Source organism: Gadus morhua, chromosome 4 (genome assembly GCF_902167405.1).
Source record: "Gadus morhua chromosome 4, gadMor3.0, whole genome shotgun sequence".
In the NCBI taxonomy this organism is placed as follows: Eukaryota; Metazoa; Chordata; class Actinopteri; order Gadiformes; family Gadidae; genus Gadus; species Gadus morhua.
This window is the reverse complement of record NC_044051.1, coordinates 11,855,208-11,870,705: the sequence shown is the minus strand read 5'-3', so window position 1 is coordinate 11,870,705 and position 15,498 is coordinate 11,855,208. Positions and strand designations below refer to the sequence as shown.

At 40.6% G+C, this 15,498-nt stretch overlaps 2 protein-coding genes across 4 annotated transcripts in view; both read right to left on the bottom strand.

Moving 5' to 3' along the window:
• The window catches only part of LOC115541257 (LIM homeobox transcription factor 1-beta-like), a 15,338-nt gene extending 12,336 nt beyond the window's left edge, over positions 1-3,002 (bottom strand). The window contains exons 1-2 of the mRNA XM_030352934.1: positions 2,888-3,002; positions 2,337-2,523 (exon numbers count right to left, since the gene is read on the bottom strand). Of these exons, the coding sequence (XP_030208794.1) occupies positions 2,337-2,523; positions 2,888-3,002 (302 nt within the window). The remainder of the gene's footprint in view (positions 1-2,336; positions 2,524-2,887) is intronic.
• Positions 3,003-5,864: 2,862 nt separating this feature from the next.
• Positions 5,865-14,956, bottom strand: mvb12ba (multivesicular body subunit 12Ba). Of its 3 annotated transcripts, none has more exons than XM_030354250.1 (10): positions 14,738-14,956; positions 13,707-13,829; positions 13,181-13,288; positions 11,800-11,896; positions 11,228-11,357; positions 10,523-10,669; positions 9,313-9,407; positions 9,162-9,217; positions 8,951-9,010; positions 5,865-8,068 (listed from the first exon to the last, which is right to left on the bottom strand). In XM_030354250.1, the coding sequence occupies exons 2-10, from the start codon at positions 13,815-13,817 to the stop codon at positions 7,982-7,984; spliced, it is 891 nt and encodes a 296-aa protein (XP_030210110.1). In that variant the 5' UTR covers positions 13,818-13,829; positions 14,738-14,956; the 3' UTR covers positions 5,865-7,981. The 3 variants fall into 3 exon arrangements, with proteins under 3 accessions (XP_030210110.1, XP_030210108.1, XP_030210109.1); XM_030354248.1 differs by having other exon boundaries at positions 14,556-14,941; XM_030354249.1 differs by lacking the exon at positions 14,738-14,956 and adding an exon at positions 14,225-14,410.
• Between the last annotated feature and the right edge of the window lie 542 nt (positions 14,957-15,498).

The following is a 15,498-nucleotide window of genomic DNA, read 5'->3' as shown; positions in this document are numbered from 1 at the left end:
CCGGTAATTGTTGTGAGGATAGAGTAGTATCAGCCCAATCACCCCCCCCCCCCCCCCGGTTCTCTTGACGTCACCACTGAATCTTGGCAATCAAATAGTCGAACTGGGGTGGAGAATTGGGTGGAGAACACTTACCTTCTCTACCTATCACTCTTGATAACTATTTGCTGTGTCGTCCATATTTATCACAGATTAGGACACTAGTGTTCGGAAGCACCTGTCTAAGGGAGATGGTGGATATATGAAGATGTACTGAAGATGCTAAAAACATCTCTCACTCAAACTGATAACTGAACACATAACGCAGCAGTACATTTCTAATAATAAGTACTAAACGAAAAAAGATTTCCTCGGACCTCAGTTAAGTTATGTGCACATGACGTTGTGTAAGCCACTACAATACACCAATGCAACCAATACAAAGTGGTCTTCTTTAGATGAATGCAGCGGGGATTTGAATAAAAAGATATTACTAGTTGCTATTTCGGAGAAACAAAGCACGACAAGTTCAGTCGTATTGCCTGAGCGTTCTCCATCCAACCAGAAAGATAGACCTCAAAATGATGACATTGACTGGCAGTTCCTCAGGGCTCTTGCTTTGACATGTGCTCCTCACCTATCTCCCACCCACTATCCATCTAGCTCAACTCATTTCTTGCATGCTTGGTCAATAAGCAGGGATGTGTCGTTTGAACTGTGTTGTGTGTGTTTGTGCAGCGATGCTTGGACACACGTTAGCATGTTAGCATTGAGTTCTGATTAACAATTCTGTATATGAACCTGGATCTGGCTTTTGAGAAATAAAGACTACAAAGCAATACATATATTGTGTTACTCATTATTATTAAGTATGCTGCTTTCCTGCACCTCAAGCTCTTGCAGCCAGTCGGATGGTGTATGATCTAGCTTTTCTCTTATTTAAAGATTATTTATGGCGCAAATTTGAAAAGTTTAAAGTGCTTTGCTACAGCAATATCAAATAGGATGTGTAAAACATTATAAAAATGTATGGATAAAACTGAATAGAATATATAAAGCGAGAGAACAGATAGACAGCTAAAGAATCGAATATAGATAATGTTAAAAAAAAAGCTTATCAATAAAACATGAAAAATCTAGAGGGAATGCCCAGCAATCAACAACATTTTATGATTAATTCAAAACCAATTATATTGTAGGCCTGTATTATATAAACTCTATGTTATATATGTATATTAGATTGGTTGAATGAGCCCCTGTCCTGACCTGTTTGCTTAAAAAACTGTACTATCTAAAAATATTCCTGGGATGATAAAACAATGGGCATCCAAACAACAACAAAAAAGCCCCCCCCCCACGCCATTCAGCCATCACTGCCTACTCTGAAGACACCTCCCTCGAAGTCCCCATTAACTGTTGGATGTTTTCACATGATTTTCTTCCTCATAAAGTGAACTTTGGCAGCTTGAGCAAACAGCCCATTAATAGTTCAAAAAGTAATGGCAATTTGACCGTGCAATTTGACTTGAGGTGTGTGTGTGTGTGTGTGTGTGTGTGTGTGTGTGTGTGTGTGTGTGTGTGTGTGTGTGCTTGTGTGTGTGTGTGTGTGTGTGTGTGTGTGTGTGTGTGTGTGTGTGTGTGTGTGTATGTGTGTGTGTGTGTGTGTGTGTGTGTGTGTGTGCGTGCGTGCGTGCGTGCCCGTGCGTGCGTGTGTGAAAGACTAAATTATGGGCCTCCAAATGTATGAGTTGGAATTTCTCATCTTGAAAAAGTTATTGCTGACTAATTGTAGTGCAAATCTCGTGCTTTAAATTGTGAAGATTTATTATGCTGAATGATTTGCGACGGACACTGGAAGACATCTCTCAAATGAATAACGATGGAAGACGCAGCTGCGAAATAATCTACAGCAAAAAAGCGAAGCATAAACCGAATAAAGGATAAAGATGTGCTTTTTTGACAGTGTTCTCTTATAGGCGAAAAGGCTGATTATCTATTTATTGTCAACATCTATCCATTTAAATTGCAATTAGACCTCCTAAACATATAACACGAGAGCACACATTAATTAATACGGTTAATTTCCCAAATGTGTAGCCGATCATGACGTTTTAAATATCTTTAATAGCTCCCCTTAATGTTGATCCTTTTTTATTCACAATCAATTCATAATAAAACAAAACAATAAAACGATTGTTTTTAAAGACTATATATATATATATAGGCCTATATAAAAAGCCACGAAAAATGCTAGGAAATTAAAGGAAACCGTCTCTAAACGAGGCGCCGAATTTAAGTCAAAATTCATCTTAAATAAGCATAAAGGGAGTGGGGGAAAAGGTGTGTGTGGACCTTACTGTTGGTAGTCCACCTTGCAGTAGAGCTTCGTGTCTTTGAAGTAGCACGTGTTGTTGAGCGGCCGGCGGCACACGGCGCACTGTAGGCACTGCTCGTGCCACGACGCGCCGTCCACGCGCATGAGGAAGCGCTCCGAGATGCTCCGATGGCAGCCCGCGCACCGGGCCGGGGAAGGGCTCTGGTGCTCTGGAGGAGGAAGGAAATCACGATATACTTACTACTGACGATAAAATAAATACATAATATAATCATAATAATAGTGAAATAATAGGCCTAATAATAATAATAATAATTAATAATCATAATAATAATAGCCTAATAATAATAATAATAATAAGGATGATGAAGATGCTCATAGTAGGCTAATAGTTTTAATATTTTTTATTATTATTTTTACATTCATATTTCTCTTGAGGCCTTACATCCATTCAAAGTAGTTTGAATGAACTAATTACATAAGTTTTCATTTTAACCCCTGAGGGTGAGAATAATTCCCAATTAATAGATTAAAAATAGCAGAGGCTCAGGTTTAATAGGCCTATTAACTCACCGATCTTCACGTCCACAGCCAGGGCTCCGGTTCTTAAAGGGTCGCTCATCAGCGGACCAGCAGCATCCTCTGCAGCCGAGGAGTGCGTCTCTGGAAGTCCTACGGCAGTATCCATGAGAGCGGACGGTAACTCTGATTAAACCACACACTGGATCCCCTGACTATAACATGGATCCAACTGGACAAAAAGTCAGCAATTTATATAAATCGAACCCCCCAGAAATACAGACCTCGCTGAAGGCTGCTCAACAACACGCCTGTTTGTAAATAGCAGAACCTATATTTCACAAAAATTGGTTCCTATTTTTTTTTCTCCATACAAGTGTGTTCTTAATTCTATTCCATCCGAGGTTATGTTGCCGGGAAAAAAAATTGAATCGAAAAACCAAGTGAAAAGGTTCGGTAACACTAAAACGTGTGTCCCATATCGGGATGGTACTCCATCAGAGGGATCAGTTGAGCTGTGATCGAATGAGAAGACGCCGAGCGCTCGGCTCTTCACTCCCACAGCCCGGTCCTACGTCACAGGGCCCGCCTGTTAATTGGAAGCGAAGGGTCCCGCCTCCCCGCGCGAGAGAAAGTCTCACAAATGGGTTTAAAATTAAATAAATAAGCAAATTGTTAAGGGGCAAACTATTGCATACTTGTTGGTTTTGTGAAACATATTTAATTAATTACAAAATGTCAATTTGTTCATGAACACACATTTTTAAGCGTTCATAATTTCAAAAAGATCGATGTTGATCTCAGTTGAAGCGATGATGCTTAAGCAATTCGATTGACATGATAGTATGTGAACACGAGGTTGGTAAATAGGTCTGCATCATGTCGAGGCGTGACCTATAATAAGGGATTGAGCCATTGTAGTAACGATCGCAATGAAGGACAACTGTTCTTGCCCGTCACAGAGATGCGAGACAGCGATAGAGTGAAGATCTAGATTGCCTAAACCATGAAAGTGCAGGAAAGATTGTGCACTTCAAGCCTATCTTCTGCAGGAATCTCCCCGCAAATGTCCTTGAGACGGGACAGAAGTGTGTGCCTGGATGTCTGTCACTGAAATTAGTGTAAAGTTGAGTGTCATCTGCATCTAAATGTCCCACATTCCTATGACAATGAATAGAATGAGATGACAGAATAGAAATGACGTGTAGGCCTTCTAGTGCTTGCAGGTTAAGTGCTTAAGTTCCATGCGTTTAACATTTCAACATTCATAGTGTATCATGCTAATGTAGCCTACATGATTGGATACCGGCCTTGTAAGATACTGCATCGTTCACAAGCGTTAGGAATATGGACCACAGGAAAAGTGTTGCTTAGACCTAATCCACAGACAGTAGGCCTACTTCAAAGTGTGATTCAGAGTTTGAATACTTTTTTCCCCAAAGCCTGTTATTCAACAGACTCGACAATGTGTAAATCCACCATACACCACAAGAAGCCACACATTTGTCCACGGCAACCTCTTGGAAACAGTAGCAAAGCAAAGGCGGGCCTTTTATCTTGAATGGGCTTTTAGACTTTCCTCGACCACAAAAAGACCGTTAACTTTTTTAACGTGTTTTGTTGCACACGTGGATTACAATCAATTAGTCGAGTTTGAAGAGGCCTGTTCTCTGGCAGCACATGCTGAAAACGGGAACGTTTGTAAGATGTGGGACATCTAAGGCATATGGAAAAACAAACATGATGCCGTCTTAAAAGAAGAGTTTTTTTATGGTGGCACCAGGCAACTGTTCCACAACAAACAGCTGTTTGCTAAAGTAAAAAGAATCAGTGATTTGGAAACAGTTTAAAGTATTCATTAAAAAAAGAACTGAAAGAACATAGAGAATATAAAGTGTTGAATAAATAAAATATATCTAATGGCTAATATAACCTACTATTTAGTAATTGACCTCCTTATCAGAAGTAAAATGGACAGGTTCCAGGTATTTTCAATAAGCTGGATCTAGGCCCACCCAGGCAGAGTTCGACTTTATTACACCTGATCAAAATAAATTAAGTCAAAGTAAATCGCTGAGAATTAGCCAATTCTACATTCTATCTCAGATTGATAAATATGTTGATTTCACAGATTCTCAAATGTCTTAAATAACTTTCTCAGTGGAATACTGGTTGTTACATGAGTCCAGGGTTGAACCAGATAGCCTAGTTTCTGTGTGCAATACAAACTGCTGTTTCATTGGTAAAGCTGACCATGTCGGTCCGGATCTGTTTTCATGTTGATGTCCTGCATTTTCAAAGTTCAAACCATGCACATTTCAATTTTCAAATGTGTTAATCAAAAACATTGCACCTTTGCAAGTTGCAAGATTGAACCCTGAAGATGAGAAATGAAATGCATCAGACTTGCAAACCTAAAAAATATGATTTGGACTTGGTTTACTGGAAGAAGCATAACAGAAACTGACACAAAGTTGCATGAGGAACTGGTTGTTGCATGGTTGTTTCTTTGTCTTAAAGAGTAGTGTGTGGTCCACGGAGGAGCGGTCCAAAGATTCCAAATGGCGTAGTTTCCACTGTTGTTCCATCACCCATCAGATAGTAAATGAACTGCTGCCTTAATAAAGCGTTAACTAACTTGGGTCCTCTCAAAGCGCTTTAAAATCAGCGCCTACATTCACCCATTCGTACACACATTCACACAGAGCGTTGCAGTCCACCTTGCGGGGAAACAGCCAGCTCGTCAGGAGCAGTTAGGGTTGGATGTCTTGCTCAGGGACATCTCGACAATTAGCCCTGTAAATTGGTTCAGAGTGTGTTAAGTGGGATGACCCCCTGCCACACACAAAGTCACAATAACTTTGAACACAACACCACGTTTTCTGATGTTTACTGACTGTTGTATGCACGACACAGGCTCCAAAGCAGTGATGGGCCACACAGATTGGCCCATGTGTCTCATATTAAGCCCTGGCATTGTTAACACAGCCTTAACCTCATGTGGATGAAAACAGAGACAAGTGAGCCTTGCAAGCAATTACACTTAGTGCTACATTTATTCAATGTTATGTTCTTTTTACATGAAATCAATATAATAAACTCATTGCATTATCAGTATGCTTTGAAAAAAACAAAAAACACACAGCACAGATCTATAAAAAGGACGGATATATTCTGGAATCGCATTCAAGAATAAGAGACTAATGAGGAGCTGATGTGTTAATGGTTGTTAATTCAGATACACAGTATTAACATGAGTGAACAACTTTTCACCACGATGACTTGCCGAATTTGACAACCAACGTTTGGAAACTAAACACATATGCAGGAGATCCCAAACCATCTTGCTTGTAACTCAAGTGCTTCAATGACTTGATAGCTACGCAGTCAAACAGTAGAAACAAACATACGTTTGATTACACTGTTTATTTTGTTCAATCATGGGTTGCTTATGTGGGACCAAATGTTCACAATACTGAGAGGCCTGAGAAAATAGTTGAGGAAAGTGGTTAAACAATTCAGTTAAAAAATGTAAAAACAAAAGTTTGAAAAAACCTAACGAGACAATGTGGCTGTAGTTGGTAGTTAGCCTTGATCGTGATCCCTTTCTGCATAAGATTGAGGTGATTGATTCGATTCCTTTCATACTAAAATAACACATCTGCAAGAAAGTGGGAGAATAATCGAAAGATATTAAACTATCTATTCAAAAGCTTTGTGAAGATCAGAACATCAGTGGATTATAACTTTAAAAAATAATTAGATCAGAAGAAATGGTTAGCTGCATTTTCTCCTAAAATATGAGGTTAACCCTAAAACCTTTTAGCATTTGAAACCTTTATGACACAACTCATGCCAACTGTGGTATTTACAGCAAATACTTAAAAGACATGAGAGTTTTACTTGTTGAAAGTAAGGCTCAGTTTAAAAGTGATACTAAGTAACTTCTTGAGCAGTTCAGGATGAAAAAGAAACTTTGCTAATATGAAAACAAAACAATACAAGACTTCTTAAATACTATGTAACAGCATTTGAGTAAAAAATAATACATTTAGCTAAGCACAAAGTGCAGTGAGACCAGTTAAAATGCCAGAAATAACATTAGTATATACTTGAGGAGAGATAGTGGTATTTGTAGTCCAACAATCAGAACATGAAAGGCTAACTTTTACAGTACTTGTGGTTCTGGTCTCTGATCCAAAGAGCCATCTTAAACCACATAGAGGGACAGGATATTCACAGGTGACAGGTGTGACACACACACACACACACACACACACACACACACACACACACACACACACACACACACACACACACACACACACACACACACACACACACACACACACACACACACACACACACACACACACACACAGTTAAAAAACAAAAATAAAACGACAAGATTGTTCTGTTTGTTTTTCACCCACAAAGACAGGACCTGTCCACTGGGGTCTTGGGAGTACTGGGAGTAGACTGCGGACAAACCAGTAGGAACGTTGTGAGTTGAGAAAAAAATAAAAATAAAAGAGCATCGTTCACAACATTCCACCTTGTTGAAGGGCCGAAGGCAAGAAGGCGTTCCTTCAAAGTCAGACATAAAACCATAACAAATAAAAACAAAACAAAGAAAATGACATTTTAAAAGTCCTGGACAGTTCCTGGAGCAGCCAAACACATGAGCCCGTCCGTTAAGAAGCCCAAAGTCAAGTTCTCAATGGTGCGGATAGTGGCAGTGGGACCTACGATATCACATCTCAAGACATACAAATTAACACACAAAGATGTAACGGCTGCTTCTCCTCTTCTCACGATAGCAACTCTAGTCTCCATGTTGTTCTTCCACTGTACAGCGTCGACCCCCTCCACCACGCCTAGTCAGGAGCCAAGTTCACGCTGATGTTTTGTGTGCAGGTGTTTGCAAGATGTACACACACACACACGTGTGTGTGTGTGTGTGTGTGTGTGTGTGTGTGTGTGTGTGTGTGTGTGTGTGTGTGTGTGTGTGTGTGTGTGTGTGTGTGTGTGTGTGTGTGTGTGTGTGTGTGTGTGTGTGCGTGCGCGCGTTCAAGTCAGTAGCTCTGGACAGGGGTCCGAGGGTGATATTGTTGTGTGTGTGCGTGTGTGTGGGGGGGGGGGGGGTCTTCAGGCCTCAGAGCTCAGTGGGGTCCGAGTGGGGCTGGGTGGGAGACGAGCAGCCGCACTATGCTCCGTGCGGAAGCTGTAGTCGTACTGAACACAACACCCATCACACAGGGTTACACAAGGTTAGGACTATCACATGCTAATCCTCAACACAACGGTGGATTATGGGTAATGATACCGTTATGTAATCACACTGCAGGCACAATGGTACCATGACAACACAACATAACCAACTGAATTGTGGATTATGTTTTAAAAATGCTTCAATTTATATGGACATCGCACTGCCATCACCACAGCGCTTTCAACATGCTGAAGACACTACTGTGTAGATGAGATTATCAACACGGTATGATATAAACCCATAAAAACAACAATCTATTTATTTTATTTGAATTTATGGGCAGTGTGGAGATGATTTTAGACGTTGAACCTTATTTTGTTCACGCTCATATTTTCCAATATTAAGTTAATATTGGGAAAGTGTAGCAGTGTGGGCAGAGTGCTGAACAGAATTACGCTAAATGAGAGCCTCTAGTGGACAGACGAAGGCATCACAAGATCTCTTAGAACATTGAGAAGTGCAATAGCCCACTCAACACAGCACAATCAATCATGAGTCTATGTATTGTTACCTGATTAAATCAACTACATAGAACTGATGTGTCTCAGAGGAGGACGTCTGTGTGGCCCAGCCAAGGTGTTCCCAACCGTTCTCGTTTTGAGGCCTACTTCAACATCTCATAATCGTTCGCTTCTCTTGGCCGACACGAAATACAGTATTTTGGAAGCTTAGCGTAACCCAATTCTCAAAAGGAGCCATACCATACCATGTTACCGACATGTATTTACCTATAAATATTACAGTACTGTTGCATTGACCAGAAAAATACCATAAATTAAAAAACAAAAAGGCTTGGGAATGGCCTAGTGCCATTGCATTGTGGGTAATGTAGTAAATGTACTCACTTCTTTCTCAATCTCAGCCAGAGATTTGATTGTAATGCCCATCAGATCTACCTGCTGCAGCTGAGGATAGGAGTATATTCAGTTTGGCACAGAATAACTAATCTCATTTCAATCCATTCAGGTTTAAAGTTCAGGTTTAACTTCTTCTCTGCTTTTCAACTTCACAATCAAAATAATAATACGTGGATATGAGAAAAGCCCAAAATCTTACATCTGATGAGGTGCAGGCAAACTTCTCAGAGATCACGAAAGGAACGCCATCCATTGCTGAGAATACAGGGAAGAGACGGGGGCAACTTTAGTAAAACATCAGTGATCATCGATGGCACTGGTTAAAGGTTTCAATGGAGACCGTGACTGACCAGAGATGGCATAAAGGTTAGAGTTCTGGTGCTCATAGTCGGGCCGTGTGGTGTTTTTCCCTCGGAAGCTGGCTGGGAGTGTCATGGATATATGCCTATATTAGGAGAAGAAAATGCATAAGTTATACAACACTTTTGGATCATACATCATCTGTTGGGAAAGGGTCTTGTATCTTGAAGCCTATAAAAGGTTCAACTGATGACTTGATAAATTGATGAATGTTCTCATGGTTTATCCAGGAAGTAGAAGCCGCTATAGTTGTAAAGAGTTGCACAGCTGTATCGACTAGGGCCCAAATAGGAAATTCTGATTAGACTTAAATAGGTAAAAAGGAAGTAGCTAAATGATAAACTTCCCCTTTCTTATCCCCAAGGGTCACACATGCAGCAAGAAACAGTCCACACAAGATGTCGAGATATGACTTATAAGCTAGTAGCAAAAGGTTGTGCAACTATCCAGCACTTAATGTTTTACTCTGAGAATTGTCATCAAATCCTAGAAAGGTGCAGATTTCTTAATACTTTTTCTCTGCTATTATGAAAGATATTGCCATTGAGATCACAAGGAAGTGAACCATGCTCTGTTCCATTCTGATTTATGGTTGTAATCCAAACAACTCACTTAACACTAGAGCTTTGCGCCGCTAGACCGCAGCAGTCACTGTGCCGAGCCCCTGAGGTGACTCTGAGTCTCAGTTTCATGGATCACTTTGCCAAAAAATATCCCTGGGTGTGTTGTTCACCCGATCCACCATGTGACCTCAGGCGCTCCGGGGGACAGAACACACACACACACACACACACACGCACACGCACGCGTTTAACTGGCCAAGTGGGGAGAGAAAGGCCTTCCACCTGCTCTCTCTCCAACTACACCAAGTAGATGTTAGTTAGTTAGTCTCCCTCCCTCCCTCTTTCTCTCTCAAACAGTAACGCGTGTCCCTGCGATGTTGTTGTTTTTGCTATTCACTCTTCATACAATCGACCCTGTAAAAAACTATAATCTCCAGCATGTTCATCTAAAGTAAATGACCTTAATTCAAAGTAACAGTCTCAAAAAGGGCTTCACAGACCACATTGTATAACCCCCCCCCCAAACCCTCTTTGGAATTGAAATAAGAAACAAGTGATGGAACATATTAAGAGGAGCACACATGGAGGCAGACCCTAGTATATATCAATAAAGCCCATCACTGGTAGCCAATCCTACTTGAGCATTGGAGCAGCAGGGGTGGGGGTGGAGGCTGTGGTGGTGTTGGTGGTGTTCTGGCTGTTGTTGGCCAGCGGGGTCTGGGAAGAGTCGAGGGTCCGAGGGACGTTCCCCATGCGGTACCAGATTCCCATGTTGTTCAATTCTCTGTTGAAAAAACAACACCACAACAAGAGGCTCGTAAATGAGCGACCAAAAGCCACTTCTTAAAATAACCACTCTTCCCTCGGAAAATGTAGTAAACTCAGTCCACTTTGGAACTTGTGGAGCTTGAAGGATGTTCAGTGGATATACAGCTGCCAGCTGAATTAAAAAGGGAGAGGTGAACCGATCTGAACATCTAAGAGTGTTCAAATGTTTATTAGATTCAATATTTAACACCTTAAGCATCTGAGAGCAAGGATAATGATGGACCCAGATGTAACTGTCTGGTGGGAGTCATCAAATGTTTCAGTAGATAGTGTGTTTCGGATGATTTCACACATTTTGCGGACCATCAATATGCAATATATACTTCGACATTTAAATGCGCAAGTGAGAAAACTATCATAGTGAACCAGTACATCAATCTCTTTCTGTATTTTGTAAACAAAATCCAAAACAACTTTTGGCAACACACAGCACAAATGAAACTAGTTTCTGACAGAACATCAATAACTCAAAACCTGCTTAGAGAGAGCTGGGGCTATTGCTTCTGGAGCTTACCCTATGAAGGTGTACTGTGGAGGGGCCTGCCTGGATCGCCCCAGGATACGAATATCACAGATGGCTGCCTCTGTCGAGTCCCGGGGGATGAACTTGATGCAGAGTCGCCTCTTCCGGAAGGCCTGCTCCTCTGTGGAACAGAAAACGATTAGAGAGATTCAGAAAATGAAATGAACACAACTACATCAACACAAACAAAAAATAACTGCCGTGCCAATTTGTCATTGTTTGTTGTGAAAATGTACTTTACAGTTTATTAGCGGACGTAAATGGTAAACTGAATGTTGATCCTATATAGAATCAGATTAGATATTAGTGGGACTAAGGGAGTGGCACGCCTGTAATTGATAGCGTAAACATGGGCATGTGATCATTTGGCTCTTGGGAATGTTTTCAGTGTCTAATGTAACCTGGCGTTACTTACCAGAAACGACCTTGTTTCTAAATGTACTACATGATTTATAACAACCAGGAGTAGGTTAATTCAACATTACAAAACAGTCTTTTAGGCGGTCTGTGGTATAAACATAATCTGATGTCTGCATGGGCGGGACCGGATTAGTTTTACTCACGCGTGTCTACCGTTTCCTGGATAGGGATGAAGCCGACGGGTAGAGTGTCTTTGATGTCAATCAGCTTCATGTCCACGAGCACGTTACCCAGATGGCTCTGCAGACAAGTGCAACAGCAAGGAAGAAACCACACTCCATGAGACCTTGTACAATAAACATGGCACAATGCCTTTCTGCCGTTCACAAGAAGTCTACGTTAAGAATGGAGAAAAAGTCACCATTACTTTGACTTTTTGTTGTTAGGTACTTGCGCATTATAGGACTTGCATAAAGAACGTTTTAACATTAGCTAGCAATAATGGCCTTTTCTAATCATGTGATATTTGGTGTTGTTATAATACTTTTTATAATATTGTTGCTGTCAGATAGAAACCTTGGATCTCCATAAGTCGTCTTTTAATTTTATTTTAAATCAATGCCATTTGTCATGTCTGTGTGTGCATTAACCAATATTTAACCAATGAAAAGTATTAAAAAGAGCTTGTGACTAAATCTCGTCACTCCATTGGATCCTCAAACTGTCATCTGAACCTCCCAGCTCCACTTCAGTCCACTGGAGAAGAGTGCTCAGCAGTAGGGGCCCGTTGTTGGGAGACTGTCGCTTGCTTGTTTGCAATGCAAGAGCGGCAATGCAAAGCTAAATAAAGCACTGGTTGTTTGAATAACTACAACCTATTCTTACTCAAGAAACCCCAAGTCTTTAATGCCTAATGTTTTATGTGTTTGAGGCCTGAGAGATTGGAGCGGAGATGAGTGCAGGCAATCCTCTGTAGAATGGAGTGCAGTTTATTCTGGCACTTATCCTTTATAACAAGAGATTTTGGCCAAATGTCTTCAACGACAGGAAAAACTGAGCGCACACATTGCTTCAACAAAGGTTGTAACCAGAAAGTAGATGATAACCTAATGCGATGCACCTAGTCGCTCAAATGCTGCTGTTCAATCAAAGGAGAACCAACACTTATCTTGACATTTTGGGTAAGGTAGAAATATAGACGCATGCAGGAATCTGACCATATAAGGACACAATATTATCTTAAAAAAAACTGAAGAAAAACACTGCCTTTCCCCACCCCCCCCCCTAACATTTTAAGGCTGTTCCGGTCGATCGGCCAATGATTGTTGAAGGTCAATAATGTTTGGATATTTGCATCAAATTTAATAAAGTTTTCACATTATGTACAAGGCCACGTTCTTTTAGATTCTGGTGCAATTTGTCTTTATCCCTCACATTATTATAAAACATTGTAGCATATTAGGTAGAATGGATATGACCTTTAAGGTTCATGCGAAATGCGGTTGACAATTATCATATGTTATCACATGCTATCATATGAAATAACATTAATATCATACGTGATAGAGATGTTGCGAAACTTACATTTTCTTTGGAGAAAACTCTGGTGAAGCAAAGGTAGCGCGTCACCTTGGACTTAAACAGACCATCTTTCCAAAGGTCTGCATCCAGCCCATCTGTCGTAGTGGAAACCTATGGGCAAGATTAGTCTGGTCATAAGTCACATCATGTTCAAATGCTATTCAATAGACGTCTAGAAGGAGATTAGTATGGGTGTCGTCAAGTTTCACATTGCCAGATGGCGGAACCAGGTATCAATATAGATGTTTTAAATATATGATCAAAATCTATGTTACTCACCAAGATTACAGAACAAAACACATATAAATCAGCTAGCTACATAAATGTTACAATTTATTGTTGTTTTTTAATGGCTATGTCCAATAACGTATGTTCTGGAATTAAAACCGCTATGGTATATTTTGGTCAGCAAGGCAGACCAGGTATGTTTGTGAGCATGGATATTATTCAACACGTTAAGGTGACAGCATCATCATTTATACAGGATATTAATCTTGAGATGGTGCTGCTTGACATGTACCACACTCACCACATCATAGCCGGTGGGAGCCCTGTTCCGGGATGCCACTACACCCACCCCAGTGATGGGGTCCATGGGCATCTCTGGCAAGGCATCAGAGAGTTCCCGAACTTCAGGCATTTTACAACAGTTCTGACAAGAACACAGATTAACAAGATTAGAATTCAGACAGACTGGCAAGAGACAATAACACCAACGGAAAGCTGTGGCTTAGCACAACTACCTGTGCTCTACGCAAATTAGTATCTGTGCTGGGAACTCCAATGTGGTGAGGAGCCTTTAAAAGCTAAATACGAACTTAAATTGGCAAGTCTCTATGTAAGGGGATGATAGCTAAAAGTGAGTAACGGGGTTAGAGTGCTGCACATTCCGTCTTTTGTGAATCATGTCACCTATAGAAGCAAGCAGCCGCCTACGTCAGTGCAATAAAACACGCTCGCTTCATTTCAAATTAAATTCAGGTTGAATTAGTTCGTTGACAACATACAACTGTATAATTTACAGCGAAATGCAATAACGTTACATACCAGTGAATGGCGAAGCATAACGAACTATTAACAAAATCCTCATCGAAACACCAAAGCGTTATCAAACACACTATGCTGTATGAAGAACTGAGCGTATATCGTTCTTCAGCGGATGTTGACTAACCGACGGTTATGTGGTTTAGCATTTACTATCTTCTTTATTCACCACCACAACAAGGCGCTCCGACGGAAGCCGTCTCGTCAGGTTTACCAATGTTGGTCAATATCAATGTTTTCAAAGGCATGTCAACTATCGCCATCCCTGTATACGAACATAATAAACATTTGAATTCCCAAATAAATCAGTTTATCACTCAATAAAAAATCTTACTCGCGAGGCAGTGTTCCGCCGTTTAATACAAAGGCAGCTTTTCATTCCCAGCGCAGGCCGCGGTGTGCTCTGAGGGTGCTGCAAGATAGTGGCAGGACCCTACGAGCGGCGGAGGCAGCCTATCATACCAGCTAGCACCTAGCTGCTACATGCACCTAGCGACGAGCTAATGGCGTTCTTACCCGTCTCCGTGGTTATTTTATCGAGTTGCTTTATGGAAATTTAGTCCCTTCGATTTTGTCGTTGTTATTTAAAACAGGAACAGCGAGAACCAGTGCATTTCCCCCGATTTTCATGCCTGTAGCCTTGTTCAGCTGGCGTTTTAAGGGGACACCATTTGCGATGAAGACCCCGGACTGGAACGTATTCCTACTGCCCCCTATACGTGCAGTTAGTTATGTGATTAAAGAACAAAACCATTAAAGTTGAATTAAATAATGCATGGTGCATAAATATTTCATGACGCTTTAATCGTAGACATACAGGGCGTAAACTGGCAGGCTTGTATGTTGTCATAGAAGGTTTTTTTAATATGTATTTAAATTATGTTTTTTCTTGTTCAATATTTCTTGTTTGCAGCAAAGACTTTGGCAATACGACTCTGTAATATGAAGCTCTTAATTGAAAATGCTGTAACTGCCACGCAAAACGACAATGCAATTCTTGCATGCATGAATGACTGACTTATATTACAAATCAATAACATTATAAAGCATTTATGATATAACTTTTTTTAATGTGCAATATTAGTTGATTTAATAACTGTAATGTAAATAAGACCATAAAAAAAACTACACACAATAACGAGGGACAGTGATAAAAAATAATAATACTACAGACCTTTTTATCGAATGCATAACATGAGTCATGTTCTGCAGATTATATATGAATTAATCAAAATACCACATGCTGAGGTTTCAGAGGACATTAATGTTCCACCCAC

What these genes read in the sequence shown, in the direction of transcription:
- mvb12ba (XM_030354248.1), bottom strand. Translation starts at nt 14,600, where the DNA reads ATGAAAAGCTGCCTTTGTATTAAACGGCGGAACACTGCCTCGCGA. An exon ending in TAACCTTTATGCCATCTCTG is followed by an intron (nt 9,218 to 9,312) that starts GTCAGTCACGGT and finishes CTGTATTCTCAG; the next exon opens with CAATGGATGGCGTTCCTTTC. An exon ending in TTGCCTGCACCTCATCAGAT is followed by an intron (nt 9,011 to 9,161) that starts GTAAGATTTTGG and finishes TCCTATCCTCAG; the next exon opens with CTGCAGCAGGTAGATCTGAT.